The sequence below is a fragment of the Saimiri boliviensis genome, chromosome 11 (genome assembly GCF_048565385.1).
Source record: "Saimiri boliviensis isolate mSaiBol1 chromosome 11, mSaiBol1.pri, whole genome shotgun sequence".
NCBI classification, from domain to species: Eukaryota; Metazoa; Chordata; class Mammalia; order Primates; family Cebidae; genus Saimiri; species Saimiri boliviensis.
Genome location: NC_133459.1, coordinates 55,303,481 through 55,326,581, shown reverse-complemented (window position 1 = coordinate 55,326,581; position 23,101 = coordinate 55,303,481). Strand labels below are relative to the sequence as shown.

General features: G+C 41.5%; 1 protein-coding gene across 1 annotated transcript in view; it reads right to left on the bottom strand.

Moving 5' to 3' along the window:
* Positions 1 to 23,101, bottom strand: part of C8A (complement C8 alpha chain) — a 63,351-nt gene that overhangs the window by 7,430 nt on the left and 32,820 nt on the right. Inside the window, exons 8-9 of the mRNA XM_003921508.3 lie at positions 3,727 to 3,861; positions 2,422 to 2,579 (exon numbers count right to left, since the gene is read on the bottom strand). Of these exons, the coding sequence (XP_003921557.1) occupies positions 2,422 to 2,579; positions 3,727 to 3,861 (293 nt within the window). The remainder of the gene's footprint in view (positions 1 to 2,421; positions 2,580 to 3,726; positions 3,862 to 23,101) is intronic.

The window sequence follows — 23,101 nt, the reverse complement described above, 5'->3', positions numbered from 1 at the left end:
TCCAGTGGGACTCAGCAGCCAGTTCCCCAACTCAGATCTCTCCCTCCCAGGAACCACAGGAAGAGAGGAAGCGCTCCATAGGGTGGGCTGGTGGAGTTGAAGGAGGAAAGAGAAGTGGAGAAAAGGGATCCTAGGATGTTAGAGCTTGAAAAGATATTGGCAAGATCTAACAAGGTCATATGATCTTGTTCCCATTTTGCAGATGAGAAAAAAGACTCAGAGGTCAAATGATACAATGTAGTAACAGAAGAAAATAACGAATAATGATACATCACACAACACAACATAGCAAAATAACATAACACAAACATAACATAACAGGATTCCTACATTCACTAACTCTAAGTACTGGTTATAAATAAGCACTGCTGAACTCTGGGGGATATGCAAGTGAGTAAGATTCTGTTTCCACTCTGAACATCAGGCTCCAAATAACCCCTACCTGTTCCACTTGTCTGTAATCTCTCTCTTCTTCAAATCGCCCTTTATTACCCTGTGAGCTTTCTCTTTATAAAGCACAGTGCTAGCTGTGTTACCTCCCTGCTCTAAAGCTGCCTGTGGCTTAATGCATCAGGTACGACTTCTCAGGGGGCAATATGAATTGTGCAGAGATTGAGGATGTTAGTGTCAATCAAACATGACTTGAGTTGGACTCTGTCATTTGCTAGCTTTGAGATCTTGTGCTGAACCTGTTTCTTCAACTGGCATTTACTAAACAGCCTCTGATTTCCCAAGTCTTGTGAAATAGCTCCATGTGACAGAGCAGGAAACTGGGGCTCGGTGAGGGAAGTAACTTGCCAAAGGTCACACATTGAAAAGGTGGCTGAGCTGTGACCCAAATTATGTCTTTCCCCTCCCTCCCACCCAATCTTGCACAAGTCTGGGTTCTTTTTTTCCAAAAGACTGTGCAGTATTGGTCTTCTCCAAATGATGACACTCAGTCTTCCCAGAGTTTTTCTCAAGGCAAATACCAAGTTCACCTATTGCCTGTGAAAGTTTATGTATTACTCCTGATATCAATTTTACAGTTTTTGCTCAAATCACTAATAGCTTGATGATAGCAATTTTCAAACCCCATGTGAATTACGGTTGCGTGAAACTGGTCTCTTACTTATTGAAGAAGAAATGAAATCAAGGTTAATCTATCTGACCTCTTTCTTCATAGAAAGCAGGGTGTTAGAATAGACTTCTTGGTTTAACTGTAGGCATATATTTTAAGAAGAGGACTGTATCCATAACTGGACTTTAAATATATGTAGAAAATTAGGCAAGGGTGGAGAGAAAATGGATGAGAAAATGATGATGTTTTGCTTGAAAGTCTGAAATACAGTCTTTTTTTAAATGGACTACACTGCATTTTTACAGAAGTAGTTTGGCAACTGCTAGAACAATTATTTCCTTTGTGGTTAGAATACAGTTTTCCATACTTTGAGAGGTTAAGCATTTAAGGCAGGGTTTCTGAACTTCAGCATTATTGACACTTGAGACCAGATATTTCTTTGCTGTAGGGGCTGTTTTGTGCATAGAAGGATGTTTAGCAGCATCCCTGGCCTCTGACTCCTAGATGCCAGTAACACCTCCTTTGCCCCACTGTGGGTCATGAAAAAAATATAAAAAATATCTTCAGATATTGCTAAATTTCCTCTGTGGAACAAAATTGCCCCTAGAGCCACTGCTTTAAGGGAGTTGCTAGAATAGAGAGAAGTGAGAACTGGATACAAAGTCCAAAGTTCTGAAATCCGAGCATTGCCACCTCTGAGATCTGTGACCTCAAACATTTTTGCTTGATTTTTCAGAGCCTGTTTCCTAATCTTTTTAATGGGAGGGAATTGTATTTATGCCAGAGGTTCCTGTAATGGGGAGATGAGATAGTTTTTGAGTGCAGCAGCCAATTGCAGCCTGGGTCCAAGTCCAACCCACAGCTTGTTCTTATATGACCTTTGAGCTAAGAATGACCTTTATATTTTTAAAGAGTTTTGATGAAGAAGAGAAAGAAGAGTAACTACTACTACTCACAGTACTGCTTTGGGTATCATAGCTTGCATGTGGCCAAGAAAGCCTAAAATATTTACTGTTTGACCTTTTACAGAAAAAGTTTGCCACCCCCTAATTTAGCCCATGTGATCTTTAAAGTCTTTTATGTATAAATGAAAAGCATGATTTGCCGAATGTGGCCTAATGCTAAGGAACTTCTGAGACAGCCAGTGTTAAACTGGGCACTGACCAGATCATCAGTTTCTAACCCCAGCTCCCTAGTGGCCTGGGTCTGAAGCCAGGCACAAGCAAGGCCACCAGTTCAGTGTGCCGTTACATTTAATCTTGTTCTTTGATGGGCTCATAATAAGAAATATGAAATGATCTGGTCTGCTTCACTTTCATTCCTCATGGATGTAGAGTTTCTTCGACTGCGAAAAGACTTACCTCAAAATCGATAACAACAGGATTATACTTTAATGACCTCCCCCAGGAACGGTATGAAATGGTGCTAGTGTTGTGTGTCAAGGCAGCGATCCAGGCAGAATTGCCACCTCGCACCCGAGAAATGACGTTTTCCACAGCCATGGCCTTCCTGTCCTTTTCTGCCATTAAGAGGATAAACTGCATTAGCTCATTTCCCCAAAAGCCCAAGGACTGGTTAACAAACCCCACTAATGAGATTCAGAAGAGAATTGACATGTTGTCCTTAGATATTTGCCATTCGACTACTCTTCTGGATTAGCTAGCAGGAAAAGGCAGAAGGGAAGGACCTAGACTCAGAAATAGACCCATCCTCTGGAGTCCGCTGGGAGAACAGCCCAGCCCACAAAAAGGATGGGAGGACAGGAAATGGGTGGTCGGTCATTCATCCATACACTCACTCATTCATTCATATGTCCAATGTCTTCTCAGTGTCTATTATATGCCAAATAGGTTCAATCAAATACTATAGGTGCTATAGAGTTACTGTAGGACTCAGTGGGCACAGTGAAAGAAACTAGTCAGATATACAGTAGGAGGTGTGGAGACAGTCAGGAAGAAAGGTAAGTTGTCTACAAAGGTAAGTGAGCATTTGCCAGGTGAATAAAGAGAGGATAAAAAGAGAGAGGAAACAATTTGACTTAAGGCACTGAGGTATTGGTAACGCAATGCAATGGGAATAGCTTGAACCTGTTCAATACCTATTTCACCCACTGCACTATAAACTTCTTCATTATCCCTGTATCCTCTGTGCCTCCCACTTGGAAAAAAAAAAAAAAAACTCAATACCTGTTTGATGAATGAATGAGTAAATGAACACATGAACACATCAATTGACTTGTTCAGGAAATGCCATAAAATATTCCTATGCAATCCCTCTCTAATAATTATTCTTTGAGCTTGGACTCGGTAACCATATTCTCCTTTCTCAACAGCCTTATTTCCTCCCTCTGAACTGTAACATGACAGGCCTTCATTCAAACAGCCCATTTTCCAGATTCCTTCTATTCTAGCTCTTACTTGGAGCTTTGTCTAACACTTGAAGTCTAGGAGGTTTCCCTGTACAAAGGTAAATATTTCTAGGGTGATTTTCAACCCATGGTAGATTCAAAACAGAGCCACTACAGGTCATTTGTTTGGGGGTATTTAGCATCTATGCAGTCTGATCATTGACTAAAATGAAATCAATTGGGGAAAAAAATAGCTTCCATGTGTGTCCAGAGGAAAGCCTGGCTTCTCTTTTAGGGGCATCTATTGCTGAATACTTGCCAGTTTTGCCATCTCCAAATCTTTCACAAGATTTTGCTGATAAACTTCCACCAACAGTTAGGATGCCTTCATAGAATGCATAGTCAATACCCAAGGAGCCTCCAAAACATTTTGTGACATCTGTGCTTGTAACACCTGCAACAGGGAGACAGAGAAACACTAAATGCTGAGTGAATAAAAGACACTTGATATGGTACAACTATGTCACAGTAGTAAAAACTAGCTTCAGCTTTGGAGTCCAAAAGGTGTGGATTGAAAGGCTGGTTCTTTAATCCAATTTCAGTTTTCTCTTCTGCATGGTTCCAATCAGAATAATTCTTGAAACAAAAAGAGATATGTAGTGCATATATTAGTTGGTAAAAGACACTAGCACACTTTCCTTTGGCCAATTTTTATTGAGTGATTTTGAGGCAATAATTCTATCTCATCCATCTGCATTTGCCCCCATGCCTACCTCAGTGCCTGGCCCATGATAGGTACAATTACTCTTAATTTTTGCACATATTTACCCCTACTATAAATTCCTCTCCTCCTCCCTTTCCATCATCATTCCAAAGGCTTCCATTCAAATGTCATTTACTCTATGAAGTACTTTTGTATCTGAATAATTCCCTCTTTCTTCAGAGCTACTAAATTTCTCTGTGTCTGAATGATCATCTTCATCACAATTCTTTTTGTCCAGGGCCTCATTGCACCCCAGAGAGGCCAGAGTCTTGCTAGAAGATGGATGGATCACCGTGGAAAATTTACCTGCCCCTCAGATCCCATAAAGACTGTCAGGCCCACATTAGCCATCTCTGTATTTGTCTGTATCTGAGGACCCACAGAGGAACCTGAATTTTGCAGATGAAGAAAATAATTCTCAAAGCAATAAAGCCATATTGCTACATAAATAAACAGGCCTGGATTTCCAACTCTAGGTCTGACTGACAAAATAAAACTAGATACATAGACCAGAGGAATATTGACCATGCTGCAGAGTTCAACCTGTTCGGTAGCTAAAGGGGCCTTCTGAAAGTTTTAAACCAAAGTTTGTATTTTGAGACATCACTTTTTTAAACTATAACTATACAAAATAATTATTTCCAGTCCTAGTGTTATTCTGTCAACCAGAAAGGAAAAATAATGTAGACCTGTCATTCAACTGAGCTAAAGATTAGATTCTCTATTTTCAAGGGAATATTGAGCATCAAAGTTTATTTGCCTGTGTCCCCATTAAACTGCAAACTCTATGAGGTCGAGGATTTCTATCTAATTCACCATCGTCTTGTCAGCATAGCAATGCAGGGTGTGCCATGTTCAGTCAGTATTTTCAGAATAACTGATTGATGAATGAAAAAGACATGTAAATAAATGAACGCCCTGAGTCCTTTGGTAAGGGTTTCTGATAGAGGGAAACTTAGAAGTCATAAGTCCTAAATTCAAATTCCAGTCACTTATACCTTGTGTGATCCTAAAAAAGGTCCATGATCCCATGGGACCTCAGTTTCCCATTTATGGAATGAAGAGGTTGTTATCTCTGAGACCCCTTTCAGCTGTAGCCCTCTGTGACTCTTTGGATATCAGTTTCTGAGTCACTCTTGAGCTGAAAGTGCCTGGGGGAAGTGATGCTCTGAGCACTGGCACTCAGCACCGAGCAAAGGGCTTCTTCTGCCATTTCCATTCAAACACTTTAAATTTTTAATGCATGACTAATTGGGGGAAGATTTAGCATATTTAATTGTTTTGATTAAAAAATGCTTCAACAGTGATAAACAAAAGTGGTTGAAAAGAATTTACAGGCAGAAGCCAGAGTGATTACTTAGGTGAGTGGTGGAGTGCTGCTGAATTAAAGCGACAGGACAGGCTGATTAATGGGGGCTGGAAGATGCCTGTGGTGTGATTATGCTCATGAAGGATCTGCCGACAGACTGCCACGTGCTGCTGGGAGAAGAGAATTCCAGCCTGACTTGAGCAGCATGACTTGACTGCAGAGAATTGCCATCTGAGGACCCCAGAGTGGGTACCAGCCAGCAAGGGGAGTCTGTGACTTACAAAGAATCATAGAACCTGAGAGCCGAAGCACACTTGGACACCTAGCTCATACTTTTTGTTTAAAGCTGAGATGCCTGAGGTTCATGAAGGCTAATTATATTGCCTAAGGCCATACAGTTAAAAAATGTTGAAACAAATTCAAGCTGAAGCCTGTCATGTTTAGAAGCCTGCAGTATTTTTATAATCTCAGTTATTACCTCAGTCTAAATTCTTCCATCTGATAGAAACATTTAGTAAGCACCTACTGTGTACCATCCCCAGCATATCACATACTGGGCAATGTAGACACCTTGAGAACATAACTAATGTGAAAATGATGCAAATCTGCAAAGGTAAGATCCTGCCGTTGAGAAGTTAGCAGGCTAGGAGCAATGTCTTAAATGAAGACCAATCTGTATCCTGACAGTTGCTTGTTTCAATATACCAGGGCTAGAAAGGAGTCTCTCATCGGAGGCTGTAAGAGATGCCAAATTTAGAGCTGTCTACAGTCAGCCTGTGAGAAAATGAGACTAATAACTTGGGGTCGGGGCAGGGGAAGTAAAACTTGGTACCAAAATCCAGGAGTTGAAAATGGCATTGGAAGCCAGGACTCAGTTCCAGAGACATAAACACAAAGAGTTGGGGGTGGGGGTTTGGGGTCAAAGGAACAGAGAAAGGTGTGAAGTAGAAAACTTGCCCAGATGGGCATGTAGGGTGGATAGACTGACTATATTAACGGAACCAGGTGATCCTCTGCCATTGCTCCACCCCTATCCCATCAGGCTGGACTCCTTAGGTTTAACTTTGGACCAGATTAAACTGTAGTTTGTTTCGGGCTTTTGAACTCAGTAAGCTCTGGAGCTGACCAGTCACAACCCAGGCTATACATTGAGGTCATCTGGAGTGCATTTGAAAAGTACAGGTAACGAGGCCCAACCTCTTTCAATTCTGATTGTATATTTCTGTGAAATCAGAAATCTGTTTTTCAGACAAATATTCCAGATGATTCCTCTTCACTGGATCTTGGATCAGATGCTGAGTATGGTAGTCCTGCAGAGTGTCTCTGGTGGCTTACCACAGGGCTCTGGCATCCTGTCTCAGTTGGTGCCTTTGTCAATGCCTTGGATGTGGACTTAGTAGCCAGTTCCATCATATCCATTCAGAATAAGAACTAGAAAAAGCCAAGGATAATTCACTTAAAGAATCAGGATCCCAAAGGCCTCGAAAGGATTCGTGGATATTAGTATTCAAGTATATTGGTCTGTTCTCACACTGCTAATAAAGACATACCCGGGCCTGGGTAACTTTATAAAGGAAAGAAGTTTAATTGGCTGAGAGTGCAGAATGGCTGGGGCGGCCTCAGGAAACTCGCAGTCATGGCAGAGGGGAAAGCAAGCACGTCCTCCTTCACATGGCAGCAAGAAGAAGTGGCAAGCAAAGGGGGAAGCCCCTTCTAAAACCATCAGATCTCATGAGAGCAAATCCACTATCATGAGAACATGAGGGTAACCACCCCCATGACTGAATTACCTCCCACAGGTCCCTCCCATCACACGTGGGGATTATGGGAACTGCAATTCAAGATGAGATTTGGGTGGGGATACAGCCAAACCATATCATAGCAAAATGAGACTGAATTGGGAAAACCTTAACATCCTACCCTACAGACAAAATACCAAATGCACAAGCACAGTGAGAAACACACAGCTTAGCAGGAGAACAAAAGAAAAGGCTTTGGAGTTTTAGATTACTCCCTGCTCAGTAGGGTAATGAAACCAGGTACAAATTATAATTAGTAAAATGGAGGAGGAAATAATCTCGCTCTCCTCTCCATAGGTGAAAGAAACTCAGAGCTGTGTGCAAAAACACTTAAAAACAGAAATAAGAAAATACCATTTTCTTCAATGAACATTATCCAGGCTTTACAAAGGAAATCCTGACATATGTGACAATACGGCTGAACCTTGAGGACGTAATGCTGTGTGAAATAAGCCAGTCACAGAAGGATAAAGACTGCCTGAATCCACTTACATTAGATATATGAAGAGTCAGATACATAGAATCAAAGGGTAGCATGGTGGTTGCCAGGGGCTGGGGGCAAGAGGAAAGGTGGAATTGCTAGTCAATGAGCCTAAAGTCTCAATGATACAAGATAAGGTCTGAGAGCAACATGTCCCTATAGTTAATAACACTGTATTGTACTATTAAAATTGGCCAAGAGGGTAGAATTCATGTTAAATATTCTTACCATAACAAAATTTAAAAATAGAGAATATTCAGAGAAAAATAAGCATGAGGGTGAAGACCTTCAAAGCCACATCCTTTTGAAAATATTAGAGGGGACTAAGGAAGTTTACTTGAAGAAAGGAAAAAATATTTCTCTTTAAGAGAGACCAGTAGAACTGGATTATAACTCGCCACAGAGTTGTTTTGAGGAAGAAGAATTAGGCTTATTTGTGTAGTTACAAGGGCAAGAACTAGGACCCAAAGGACAGAAGCTACAGGAAGGCAAGTTTAGGCTTAGCATAAGGCAGATCATCATCACAGTCAGAAGCCAAGCAGAGATGAGGTGTTTCAGCAGACAGTGAGCACTCACCATTGCAGGGGACCAAGTTGAGGCTGTCTGTTTGCCTGTGAGGGTACAGGAGGGTTTGAGGGGTAGAAAAGAGCAGTGATCTTTTAAGGTGACTGCTAATGCCATGATCCTGAGGCTTTAAGAACACATCAGAATGCTTTAAGAACATTTGAGACAACATCGATAAGTACCTAATGAAGTTTTACTGTGTTAGAGGTAGCTGAGAAATAAGGAGGACTAAGGAGAGTGCTTGACCTCAGTGAGCTGAGATTCAAGTGTGGGGAAATGGACAAGGAAACAGACAATTATTGCCGTGTGAGAGGAGGACTCTGACACAGGGCAGCAAGGTCAGGGAAGGCATCCTTGGGGGTCAGGAGAAGGAGTCAGAGACAAGTAGAGCAAATAGGGACTAGCCAGACACAGCCAGGAGTTATAATGGAGATGAGAGAGACCATGCAGAGGACTTGTGTCCTCGGTGGCAAGATGCTACTCAGAAAAGTCAATGTGACTTAAACTCCAGAGTGGAAAAGAGGGAGATGCAAATCAGCTGAGATCCCTAAGGAAGTACAGTTATTCTGCAGAGGAACATTCATTACACATGGTGAGTGGCAACGGTAGTCCTGAAAGCAGCCTTCCAAACCCCTCATTTCCTGACATTCTGCAAAGAAGCTCAGAGAAAGGAAGCTAGGCAGAAGGAGGAGACAATGTTGAGATTGCAGTCCCATGTCTTCCTCCTACTTGATCCTCTCAGAGGATCTGGTTCTAGATGATTTCAGCCATGACAAGAGAGCACAGTTGAAGGCCAAACTCTGCGACAGAGACTTCCTGAGCTAGAATTCCACCCTTGCCCAATGATTATGTGAGCAAATTGGTTAACCTCTATAGGAGGCTGGATTGCTTCTCATTCTAGTCTGGTCTCAAGGTGAGCTGTTTTTGTGGCTACCTGACAGGCTAGGAGCCCAAAGGTTATGTGTCTGGCCACCATGTCTTCTGCTTGTTTCCCACTTGGTCTTGGTGGTGGCACATGTGGGAGAATGGTTCCGCAGCCTACCATTCACCTTCTCTGGTAGTGACCTCACACCTCCATGGAGCTTCTGCATCTCTATGGCACTCAGGCAGAACCAGGCAGCTTGATTTCCAAGGTGCCAGAACACCGCAAGTCTGTCATTCCTCAGATTAAAAGCATTAGGTGGAAAACAGCAGGTGTAGTGCATTATTTATCTCTTTGCAACAAACAAATACCATTCATGTTGCTACGATTTATCTGCTACATTGCTTTGCTATATTTGTTGCTCCCAAAGACAGCCTCAGGAGTGGAAAGAGAATCTAACAGTCTATTTTCTGCCATCACATTGGAAAAGATGATTGGAGTCTGTGGCTGGGCTAGTTGGGAGGTGTTAACTAACTCACCTGTCCTCTTTGTGTTTCTTTTTATCCATTAAAACTCACATTTCTTCCCAACCACCTGAGAATAAAAGAAATACCTCGGTGCCTTTGCAGGTGCTAGAAATTCCCTTTATCTCTTTAATTGAGTTTCTCCCACTCAGTTCCAGACAACCTTTCCTCATTCCCCAAGGGCCCTATATCTATGCCCCAGTGTATCCCTGTGCTTCTATCCCTTTAGCTTACTCTAGTAACTGTCAATTTCTTGGTCTGTTCTTCCTATAAGACTACAGGCTTCTAAGTCATCTCTTGGGTGTGCAAATCTCTACACAGAGCCTGGCATGTGCCAAGTCCCCCAGGAGGGCTTGGGGACAGGCTGACTCCAGCCTATCTAGACAATGCCTCTAAAATGTTTAAGGAGTCACAGGTCTTTCTTTAATTGAAGATGCAAATCCCAGCTTTGTAATATCTCATACTAGATTAATAGCTCATGCTATATTTTATAAAGTACTTTCAGCTGCATTATCTCATTGGAGACTCTCAACACTGTTCTGGGGCAAGAAGGATTTACCTGTCTTACAGACTCACCAGGATTAGGAAAAGCAGAAATTGTGATGATTAAGAGTATAACCTCTGAGTTCAGAGGCCTACCATTCACCTTCTGTAGTAGTGACCTGAGTAACTCACTTAATGGCTTTGTGCCTCATATTCCCAATCTTTAACATGGAAATGATAATTGTTTCTGTAAGTGAATCCCTAAAAATTGTCTGACGCAATTAGGTGTTCAATAAAGATTAGCTGTTATTGTTAGGTAACTTGCCAAAGTCACCCAAGACTAACAGGCCCAAGAATCATGTCTTGAAGCAAGATATGCCCTACTCAAACACAGTGAGTGGATGGTCCATTTCATCAGGCTATTGTTATTCTGCAGAGGAACATTCATTGTACATGGTGAGTGGCAATGGTAGTCCTGAAAGGAGCCTTCCAAACCCCTCATTTCCTGACTACCTCAGTCTGCAAAGAGGCTCAGAGAAGGAGGATAGGCAGAAGGAGGCAATGCTAAGACTACAGTCCCATGTCTTCCTCCTACTTGAAAAGGGCTCTTCAGAGGCTCTGGTTCTTCTAGATGATCTCAACCACGACAAGAGGCAGCCTAGCCGAAGGCCAGACTCTGAAACAGAGACTTCCTGAGCTGGAATTCCACCCTTGCCCAAAGACTATCTGGGCAAATTGTTTAACCTCGCTTGCCTCAGTTTTCCCATCTATAAGATGGGGATTTTAATACTGTGTATCTCCTAGTGTCGTTGTGAATGTTCAATGAGTGATCCATGCCATGTAATGTGCTCAGGACAGTGCCTGGAAAAAGAGGGAGGCTGGGGAGTTTGCAAAAACCAGGATTTCTTAATGGACACTTCTGCAGTCTAAGTGGTTAGCACTAGAATGGTTGGTGATGACAAGGGCACGTGGTGACTTCATAAACACTACTATGTGCTGGGTAGAGATACTCCATGTGTCAGCTTACTCAGTGTTCACACACAATGCCACAATAGGAATAATCAGTCCCATTTTAGAAAGGAGTAGGTTGGGATAGTTTAAACTTAACTTAGATAGCTTGTCACTTGCCCAAAGTTACACAATAAGAAAATAACAGAATTGGGATTGAACCAAGGCCTGTGTCCAAAGCCCATGTTCTATATGCCATATTATACTGCCTATGTGACAGAGGTTAAGGATGGCCCTGGGAAGAATGTTGACACCATCTCAGCTTTTCTCCTTTAAGTATCAAGCTGTTTTCAGTGATATTAGAGCTGGAAATTCAAAATCAAGACAAAATCAGAAGGATGGTGCTGAGAGTCTCAGTTCCATGTGTATGCAGATGACTTAAGGGGAGTAGGGACAGAGCCAAGAAACTAGGAGTCTGTCAGTCAATCAATACCATCCATCACTGTGAAGGCTGGTTGTCATGGTAACTGGGGATAAAGCCTGGAGCTTGTTAGAATCCAGTAACTGTCTGGGTGACTGGTTGGTTAGCAGGCACACAAACACACAAAAAGACCTCTGGGGCCATCCCAGAGTCCCTAGCCACAAACATAGGACCTTTCACAACAAGGTTCCTGCCCACCTCACCCTCCTCATTGTCTAATTTCAGCTTAGAACATTTAGGATACCACCCCTGACTCTGCAGAGTGTTAGGAAAGCTCTGGAGGCTACCCAGCATACGTGGGCTTGAATTTGAAACCATCCAAGCTAGAAAAACGCTGAGTCTCTGCAGTGGGCCAGGCTCAGTCGATGGGCAAGACTCTGGGACACAACATGAACAGGATGCACGCTGGACACAGGCAGCTGCAATAGTGTGACACTCAGAGCTAAGTCTTGAGTACACTAAACCACCTAAAACAGGCTCCTAACCCAAACCTGGGGAGACAGAAAGACTGCCTGGAAGAGTCCTATTTGAGCTAAGCAGAGAATAAGCAGAGAATAAGCATGCTTATGAATAAGCATAAACCAGGTGAGGTGCAAAATTCCAGGTAGAAGAAACAGCATATGCAAATCAAGGAGAAAGAGTATGGTAAGTCTAGGGACCAGTGCATTGCTCAGTGTAGTGCAGCCCAGTGGTGAACAATGAGCTGGAGGTCTGTGCATGCTCACTGAAATGCTGGCCTTCTTTTCCATTGCAGAGACTCTCTTGCTTTCAGTGTTCACCTTGCATGATCACTGCAGCTTGCCATCCTCTCTGCAGTTTCTGAGAGGCCAACACTGACTCTGGTCATTGTTATCATCATGACTCCCGGCATAATCGAGTCAAGATCATTCTCATTTAGGCCCTGGCCTCAGCAGCAAGCCCTTCCATAACCAAGTCCAGCCTTTGGGTGAATCTGGACATTCATCTCCTTTTACTCACCCTTTCTACTAGCTGCCCCAGCCATTTCCATGCAACTCCCTTCTCTTCAAGGAAAACTTCTACTCCTAGTAGAAGATGAGGCTTGAATCTCTTTAGTGTTTAGCAAGTGGGAGGAGAAGAAAAGATTGTTGCTCCCTCATTTTTGCTTCTACTGTATTTGTTTCTATTTAAAGATTTATCACATTATGTTATTCTTGGCCCCCAGCTGACTGCACATTTCTCCAGGGAAGGGCTCTGTGTGTTTCACCCCTGTGTTCCCAGAAATCATGGGTGCTTAGTGAGCATTTACTGAATGAGTGGATGAGTGGATGGGTGGAGATTAGATTGTGAGTACGGTTTCCCACTGAGATTGTTTCCTGTGCCCAACTTTGTATAACGAGGGTAAATGTTGTACTCAGAATCATCCTGAAAGGGATTTATAATCAAACAACAGCCACAATGCATAAATATGATGGTAATTTAAGAGACTTAAATTACATAGCTTAATCATCTGGGCTGCCTTTGCCTTATTTTAATAATGGTATAGTAAATACACAGCCTAAGAGCCCTGTTGCCCTCAGCCCCTTGCCTCTGGCAGACATCACTAATCGATCTCAGCACTTTCAGACTGAGCCCATATCTGGTGTTCCAATCTTCAACTCAGCAGTCTAGGTAGCATTTGCTTTTAAGACCACTTGTCATCCCTGGGTTAGACACTTCTTCCATCCTGCAACTCTCTGAGGTTCACCTCTTTGAGTGTCACCAGTCAGCACACTATGCTTGTTCCTGGCTCTGTGGCTGTACTTAAGTTTCAGAACAATCAGGTGCCTTGTCAGTTTAAACATTAACAATTCTCCCAGTTACAATCCCCAATCAATGGGTCAAATTGACCCAACATTACATTTAGAAATGGATATATAAAATTATATTCCCTTAATTATTTTTAAAACCCAATTTACTCACTTTTAAAGCTATCAGAACAGTTTGATGTCTTAGAAAGGAAAATAAATGAAATAAAATAAAACATCTAGGTATACTGCAAGAAACATTGCACTTGGAATTAAAAACCTGGTTTCAAACCTCACCCTGCCTCTGACCAGCTGTGTCACCTTGGACATGTTATCTTGCCTTTCAGTGCCTGGCTGTCCTCATCTTACAGATGAGGACAGCCACCAAACAGAGCTGGAAGGGTTGCCATGAGGCTTGGAGGAGACAGTGTGCATGTAAGGTCTCCGCATGCAACCTGCTACAGAGTTAGAACTCAATGATGCTTATTCCTCTATTTCCACTGAGATACACTCTTGGAACCATTTGATTACATGAGACTTTCCAGACCTAGTTCCATAGTTGTTACTGACATCTGCTTCCAGCTTTCCCACCTGTCTATCTTCCTGCGATGGTTAACTTCCTGTGTCAACTTGACTGGGCCATGGAATGCTGAGATAATTGATGAAACATAATTCTGGGTGTTTCTGGGTGAGAATAACATTTAAATTGCTAGATTTAATAAAGTAAACCGCCCTTTCTAAGGCACATGGGCCTTATGTGATCAGTTGAAGGCCTGATTAGAACAAAAAGACTGACCTTCCTCTGAATAAGAGAAGATTCTTTGTTCAATCTGGAACATTGACTTTTTTTTTTCCTGCCCTTGGACTTGAATGGAAATGTCAGCTCTTCCAGGGTCTCAAGCCTGCTAGCCTTCAGACTGGAAGTGCGTCACTGGCTCTCCAGGTTCTCGGGCCTTCAGACTTGGACTGAAATGAAACCATCAACCCTCCTGGGTGTCCAGCTTGCTGACGGTAGATGTGAGGATTTGTCAGACTCCATAATCACATGACCCAATTCATTGCAATAAATCTCTTTATACTATATATACATTTTATATAGAGAAAATAATAGAGATACAGGTATTCGATTAGTTCTGTTTATCTGGAGAACCTGACTAATATACTTCCCAATGCCTCCCTTAGGGCTATTGATGATTTTTCCTTTATTTAAAGTAATTAAATACATTTTTTACAGTTAGTGGAGCTCACTGGGTTAAGACTGTATTTTTAATACTTTCTTGACCACTCTCAAAGTAAGAAATACCTTTTACATCCTGATCCAGTCTACACACACATTCATTTTAAAAAAGATTTTTTTTCTTTTTTGAGACAGGGTCTCACTCTGTCATCCAGGCTGGAGGGCAGTGGTGTCATCTTGGCTCTCTGCAACCTTCACCTCCCAGGCTCCCATCTCAAGTGATCCTCCCAAGTGATCCTCCCATTTCAGTCTCTCAAGTAGCCAAGACTACAGGCACATGCACCATGCCTGGCTAGTTTTTTGTTTGTTTAATTTTTATAGAAATGTGGTCTTTCTATGTTGCCCATGCTGATCTCAAACTCCTGGGTTCAACCAGCTTGGCCTCCAAAAATGCTAGGATTGCAGGAGGGAGCCACTGTGCTTGGTTTAAAAGAAGTTTCAATACTTAACTACACTTCGTGTGATATACTCTGGTACCTTGCATTCTATTATATTTCACTTTTTAAATGCTGATCATGACCCACTAAATTTCTTTTACAATCTACTAATGGGTTATGGTCTGCACTTTGAAAAATCCTAGGTTAAGACATCCTTGAGCCATTGTTGCAGGTTGCTTAACATTACAGTTTCTTGAGTTTGACTTCACCAGTTAGTAGCCATGTGACCTTGGGCAAGTTATTTAACAGAGAATAACTGAGTTCCAGTCCTTCTTTTGTGAATTGGAGATTATATATAATAGTATCCTTTTCACAGTTCTGTCCTGAGAATTAAATGAGATAGTGAATTTAAATTGCTTACCCCAGTGTCTACCACACAGTAAATATCAGTAAATCTTGACTCTCTTACCACCGCTGCTAGAGTCTAAGCCTTTCACATATAGTATAAAATGAATGACAGGATGTATGGAAAAATGGATGAATACTTGGAAGATTCACAAATCTAAATCAGAAGACCTAGGTTCAATACTAACTGAGTCACACTGAGCCATTTACTGAAGCTCTTTGAATTTCAACTTTCTTTCTATAAAACTAAGGGAAATAATAATATAATTCCTCATAATGTTATTATGAGGATCAGTTTGAATGCCAGGTGTGAATGGGTCATGCTCCACAAATAGTAGATGTTATTATATGTAAATACATTTTCCTAAAACCAAATAATGAATAAGAAAATAAATTGCTAGTTCACTTTGGGTGGTAACTAAGTAAATTATCCCTCACCATAATCAGATGATTTTGACAAAGAGAAACTCCATTACTTTCTATGAGCCCCCTGATAAGGCTCATAGATTGGACCATACCAATCATCTTGGTATCTAGACAGTGTTTCTTATGTTATGTGTACTTTGTAAATGTTTGTCAAAGGAAAGGCTAAAGGAATGAATGAAATACAGGAAGGCAGGGAGGAAGGAGCAAGAGGATGTAGAGCTATAATTGGCATTAACTTTAGTGAGGTTTTTAATTCTGTCCCTGTAGCTTTTCAGACATTGTGTGTTAGGTGGTAGACTGGCTGGTCCACAGGCCCTGACTGGAAAGAGATGATCAATAATGGGTTGGATGTATTGCACTCTTGCTGGAAGGGTCTTTCCCAGGGTCACTGTTATCTGGCATCCATCAGGGCTAGGGATGATGGAAAGCAGGCACTGATTTGAGCAGAGTTGTTAACACTTTGAAAGATAGTGATGAGAATCCAAAGTGACCTTGATAAATGGGAAGAGTGGTCCCTCCAAAACTGGATGAAGCTCTGGAGACAGAAATGAATGACCTTGATCAAAGAAATGGGCAGGTGGAGGAGGAGGCATGATTGCTGAGGCTCCAAGTTCATAGCAAATGTTCCAGCCACTGCAGGCTGGACATCATGATAATAATTTCCCTCCCAGTTGAGTAATGTTTCACAGCTGAGTGATTACAGAACCCTGGGAGACAGACCTTCTTAGCCCCACTTTACAGATGAGAGAACAGTTAACGTTCCAGAGTTGATAACTGTAAATTTGGGAATAATAAACATGTGACAATATGTTTATATTGTACATAGTACAGCAATAATAGGTAACATTTTTGAACTCTTACTCTGTGTCAGGCACTAAGCCACATGCTCACATAGATTGTTTCACCTCGTGTTTACAGCAACCCTATGAAGTATGTACTGTCATTGCCTCATTTAGAAGAGGAAACCGAGGCACAGTGAGGTTAATTTGCCTGTGGGTCACATGGCTGATAAAGAGTGGAAATAGGACTTGAGTCAGGCAATCTGACTCAGAACCTACTTCAGCAACTGAAATTTATTGAGTGCTTAATAGTGTGTGGGTCCTAAATAAATTTACTGATTCCTCACAACTAACCACTCTGTGAGGTAGATGACAGTATTTCCAATTTGCAGGTGACGAAACTGAAAGTCAAGATGATTAGATTATCTGCCCATGATTACACAGTTAGTAATTGGCAGAGTCCACGTTTCCAGCCACTACGCTATATTCATATCCTTCATTAAAGGGAAGAAATACCTATTAAACACTTACCATGCAACATGTACTTAGAATTATTCTCAACCAAACAAACGCTTGTTATCATTCTTATTTGGATCTTGTGGAAGCTGAGGCTAGGAGAAATTAAGTGTTGTTCCTCAATCAAAGTACAAACAGTTACTAAATGCTAGAACCAAGATTCCCACCCAAATGTTTCTGGCTTCAAAGTGTGGACTCCTTGCTACCATGTCACTGCCATGTATCTTAATTTCACAGAGCTTGATCAAAATGGCTTTAGTACCTACTGACTCCACCTGAAATTATAATCGATAATAGTATCTGCTGCTTGGACAGTATTTAAGGTATCACAGTGCTTTTCATGACTATCTTGGTTAATTCTCACAATAGTATTTTAAAGTAGTTATGACGATCTCTACCTTAGTCATGAAAAAACCGAGACTCAGAGATGTGACATACCAGCTTCTGAATGGCAGAGCCTAGGTCAGAAAAAAAATCTCAGGGAAAAGAATTTTTTCCACTACCACACTGCCTGTCATCTTTGTTGTGGCCTGCTGTCTTTGATAGGGCTGCAGAAAGCTACGGCTGTTTTTTTGTGAGCAAAGCATCAACTTAAGTCATTTCCTGTGAGGTCTTTGCAAAGCCCTTTCAATAAGGCCAAGAATCATAGCAGTTTAACTTGCTATTCTATGCAGGATTTCCATCACAGCATACCTGATAGAGGAAGTCTGACCAGACTCCTTGAGATTCTCTAACTGACAGGAAGCATTCTACCTCATGTTGCAGTTTGAGGGACCCAGGGCTCAGAAGCTGAAACAAATGTGCCAAGTCCTATCCACATGAGCCACAGAAGGGGTCTGGAGCAGACCACCACCAACTTAGTTCCAAAGGCATTTATGAAATATCCATCTAATCTCTGATACATTTGTCACTGTGCATGTCTGCTTGGCTGGAGGGAACCTGCAGAGAAATGGCATAGCATAGTCATCAGTAATATTAGGAATGGAGAGAAAGGGGTGGATTGTGGATACTGAGGAGATGACTAATGAGATATGTAGGGGGAGAGAAGGGAAAGACAGAATTTTTCCCAGGTTGTGAGTTCCAATAAAGGCAACTAAGCTGAAAAAGAAAGAACCCTGGATTTTAACTTACTTTGCATATTTTTCACTTACTAGTGATATGACTTCTTTGCCTTGTTTCCTTCATCTGTGGAAATGAGAAAACTATGCCTACCTCACAGAATCATTGTCAATATTAGGTGAGGAGACTTGATATGGAGCTTAGCACATAATAAATAGTCAACTATTTTCCACCTCTCTATGTCAAGTAAACTGGGAGGATGGTGGTGTCTCTATAGAGAAAGAATTCAGGAAGAAATGCTTGAAGGGTTTGGGGTAAGAAGGACATGAATGCTATTGCTTGGAGGTGCCAGCTTCCTGGTGGAAATGCTCCACAGACGTATAAAAATATGGGCAGGGAATCTGGAGAAGAAAGAGGACTCTAAATGGAAAGGTGGTCGTCACTCACATGATGATACAAGTTGTACAAGTGGTAGAAGCAAGGGAAATGCAGCTCAGTGCGTATTCATGGTGCACCTACTGTGGGCCCAGCCTTCTGATAGACACAAAATGTACCCCAGGAACAATAGGCCTAGGACTTGAACACTAACATTCATAGTCTGCAGAAGAGACAAATACATAATTGCAATTATTACAATATGCATTTAAACAAGTATGTATATTTAGAGGCCTTTCTTTGCCCCCAGAATCCCTACCATATTTCCAAATGTCTGAGGGGTGTCCTTACCGCAAAGTTGACACCTTCAGGCAAGCACATCCTGTCCTTCTCACCTCAGTGTGTGTGTGTGTGTACATGCATACACACTCATGTGTGTCTATGATAAAAATACAATTTAGAGAAAGGAGTCGTTGACACCTCACAATCCACACCCAGTCTATCTATAAATTCCTTAAATTCTGCTTCCAAAATACATCCCAAATCTGTCATATTCTTACATGTCCATTCTTTATTCCTTGCTTGGACATCAGCAATGCCCCTAACTGTTCTTCCTGAGTTCACTCCTGCTCCTCTAATCTGTGCTCTACATGGCAGTAGAATAACTGACTGACCCATTGATTAGACCAAGCACTGCCCTGTTGATGACTCTGCAGTGGTTTCTCTGCAACTGCAGATATAGTTCATACTTCTTACTATGACCAGCAAGACCCTCTGAGGCCTCTTGGCCTCTTCCAACCTCAGTTTCTGCTATTATTCCCTTATCCCAAGGCTTCTGCCACACATGCCTTCTTTCCCTTCACAAAAACACCGTGCCCCTTCTTCAGAGAGGGCCTAGGTAAGCTGTTCACTCACCCAGAACACCTTCACCCCTGTGTTTGGCACCTTATCCTTCGGATCTCACCTCAGTTTGGATTTCGCTTCCTCAAAGAGACTTTCCCAGATCGTCCCAAACTAAGTGACTATCTTCCCTCATCCCCTGCAGCTAGTCTCTATTTCTACAACCTGTTCATTTTCTACATGGCTCTTATCACAATTTGCAATTACACATTGATCAATTAATTCACACGTTACTAAGCCCCTGCTCTATTTTAGGAAATGAACATGCAGCAATGAACAAAAATGATTGGGATGAACATTCTAGAAAGAGGAGACTGACAATAAACAAATAAGTACATGAGCATGGTGGCTACTGATTTGCTGAGAATTAAAATTGGGTGATATAACACAGAAACTTGACTACATGATCAGGAAAGTTCTCTCTGAAAAGGTGACGCTTAAGTAGAGATCCAAATGATAAGAATAGTGCTCTATAAACATCAGAGGAAAGGGTGGTTCCCGCAAAGAAGACAACTAATACGAAGACTCTAGACTCAAGTACGATTGGAATGTCAGAGAGTTAAGGGAACAACAACGACGACGACCATGAAACAACAAAAAAGAAAAAGAAAAGAAGAGCCCACCATGCTCTTGCGATAGCCAGGTGAGAGATAACTTAGGTGGCTTGGACGAGTGACACAGAAATAGAGGGAGAACAGGTGATGCACATGCTTTAGAAGCAAAGTCAACGTAGCTCGCTGATGGGGGCAGGAAGTAAAAGAGGACCAAGGATGACATCTGGACTTCAGCTGTTTATTTTGTTTCCTCCACTGGATCGAGAGCTTTGCAAGAAGCTCTTTGCAAAATCATACTGATTTTGTTCTTTTCACACATGTTACAAACTCAATGGACTTGGCTGAATGAATGAATCTATAAACAAATGAAACTGTGGGAGAAGGAGTGGAGCAATATCAGAGCAGGTTTCACAGAGGTAGGGATGACCCTATAAGGTTCATAAGGATGAGGAGAAGTTTGTCAGGTTGGCAAGACAGGGAAGAGCATTGGGGGATGAGAGAACAGCATGTGCAAAGGAGGCCGGAAACATCCAACTGAACAGAACAAGGGCACTGAAGTACTCAACCTGTCCAACATATATTGGTAGCTCTGTAACCAGAGAAGTCAGAATGGGGAGTACACTATTTCTCTTTTGTATAACTTAATACAAAGACAAATAATGAGAGTTCCAAAGAAGGAATGAAGGAGGGAAAAAAAAAATCTAAATCCAGAAATTTAAGCCTGAAACAGTACTGATACCTGCAGAAGGTAGAAAGCTGTCAGTCACAGCCCTTGAGGAAATGTTAGGATCTCATTGAAGCCTAACGTCACCTCCCTAACATCCAAGACTTCCCTTGATTTTTGATGCATGGTTTCATGCTGTCTTTTGGGGAGAAGCTTTTGATCTAAAGGGCACATTAGAAGAAAACAGCCTCGTGCATCCTCTGGGATGAACCCAGAGAGGATCTGAGCAAACGCAAGGACGAAAGATTCCCCCAGAGCAAACCAGTGAGTATGTTCACTTAAATCATTCCATGCCAAGCTCAGCCCTTTGCAGACATGAATGTTCACCACACAGGATGTCTCTTAGAAACAAGCACTTAATAGAATATAAATTAACAGCATATAGATCAAAGCTACAGAGAGAGAAAAAGACAGTGACAAAGAGGAAAGAGAAAAGGGGGAGAGAGAGATAGAGAGAAAGGTACCTAGAAAGAAAGGGAATGAGACAGAGGGAAAGAGAATAAGACAGAGAGAAAACTATTAGGTTGTGCAAAAGTTGTGCTTTTTAATGGCAAAAACTTCTATTACTTTTGCACCAGCCCAATATAGCAAACATCAAAATGGAGAAAGAGGGTGTGTGATTCTGTTTGTCAAAAGGGATAGAAGGTAGATATTTTTGTTCTGTGTAGGTTAATATGTAAATGACATTCTGATTTATTAGCGGTCTCCAGCAGATGAGGTGATGATTAGCACATTTCCATATTTATAGAAAAGCAACACTAACTTTCCGGATTTATAGAAAATCAGCTCTTCACAAATAGCAAATTGTGCTATTATCGACATATGGTTTTCTATAAACAGAGCTGAGGTAATTATCCCTGGGACAATTTGTCGGTGGGCTCCTTTTGAATATTAACCACATTGGAAGCCCATTTCAGTCTCACAGATTTTAAAGAGGAGGGGCCACCAGAAACCCCAGGCAATTAATTAGTAATCCAGCACCAAAGATGGAAGCCAAATGAAAGGCTATACCACAACATGGTGGAAGACTAGAGGTCCAGGGCTCTGACCCCCGATTCTGTCAGGCCTGGGATAAGTAATTTGTCTCTCTGATGAGCCACAGCATTTGTGTAGCTAAAACCTGGATAACACCAATTTCTAAGTGGAGTCAAGAAAATTAAATGAGAATACATGCAATAGCACCTGAAACCTAGTAGGTGCTCAACAAAGGTTAACTCTTTATTTCCTTTTTCATGCTTTTGAATGATTCTAAAAAGAATCACTTGAGTAAAGTTTTTAAAATGCTTCCTTTACATTTTACATTCTTTACATCCATTGTAAGGTACTTATTTTGCATTATGATACAATACACATACACATGTTTTACTTAACTGGAAAAGATTTCTTGAAGTAGTAATTGATCTTTAGTGCCTATAATCCACTATGATATTTTCTGTTCTGTCCTTTATTGTGGTTCAAAACTTTTCTTGTGATATATACATTGATTTTGAGAACTACAATAGACCTGCAACATGTAGTTTGAAAAATACTGTAATGCAAGAGGGCAGTTTCATATTTAGATTTGTTCACCATCATATCCCTAGCAAAAACACATGATGGATACTCAATAGAGCATTTGAATTATTTTTTAAATGAATATGCAGATGGATGAACTAATGAATGACTCTAGCCAAGAACCTGAATTAATGCTTCATCTCAAACTTCCTGTCTTGTTTTGAACACTCACTATGTATTAACCCCTGTGTTGAGTGCTAAAGAGATAGAAAAGTGGCAGGCATGATAGTTGCTTTCAAATATCTTGCTATCTGGATAAGGAGAATAATACTAGCATTTGGAAAATTGTTTTTTTAAAAAATAACTAGTGTGGAATTTTGTGTGTGTGCTGAAGAAGAAGAGCAGCCAGCCTGGGCTGGTGCAGTCAAGGAAACTTCTTAAAGCTGGAAATTTGAACTTGGCTTTGCAATATGGATAGATCTCTCATCCTTCCTCTCACTCATTAAACAGGTCAGTGGTTCTCAAACTGTAGTAGCACCAGAATCATCTGGCAAACTTGTTAAAACACAGACAGCTGGCCCATTTCTAGTTTTTGATTTAGTTACATTTGGGATGGAGACTGAGAATTTACATTTCTAACTAGTTCCAGGTGATGCTATGCTGACAGTTGGGGCCCACATTTTGAGGACCACTGTTCTCCTAGGTTAGAGGAACATCATTCATGTGATTGATGCGAATAGTCTTTATTTTTAGCCATTCAGAATATTAAGCAAGGAAGTGATATAATCAGATCTGTGAAGTAGAAAGATCCATCTGGTGGCAACTGTTGAGAATAGGTTGGAAGGGGTGAGCCCGCCTCCAGAGACCATTTAGGAGCTGATGCAGTAAT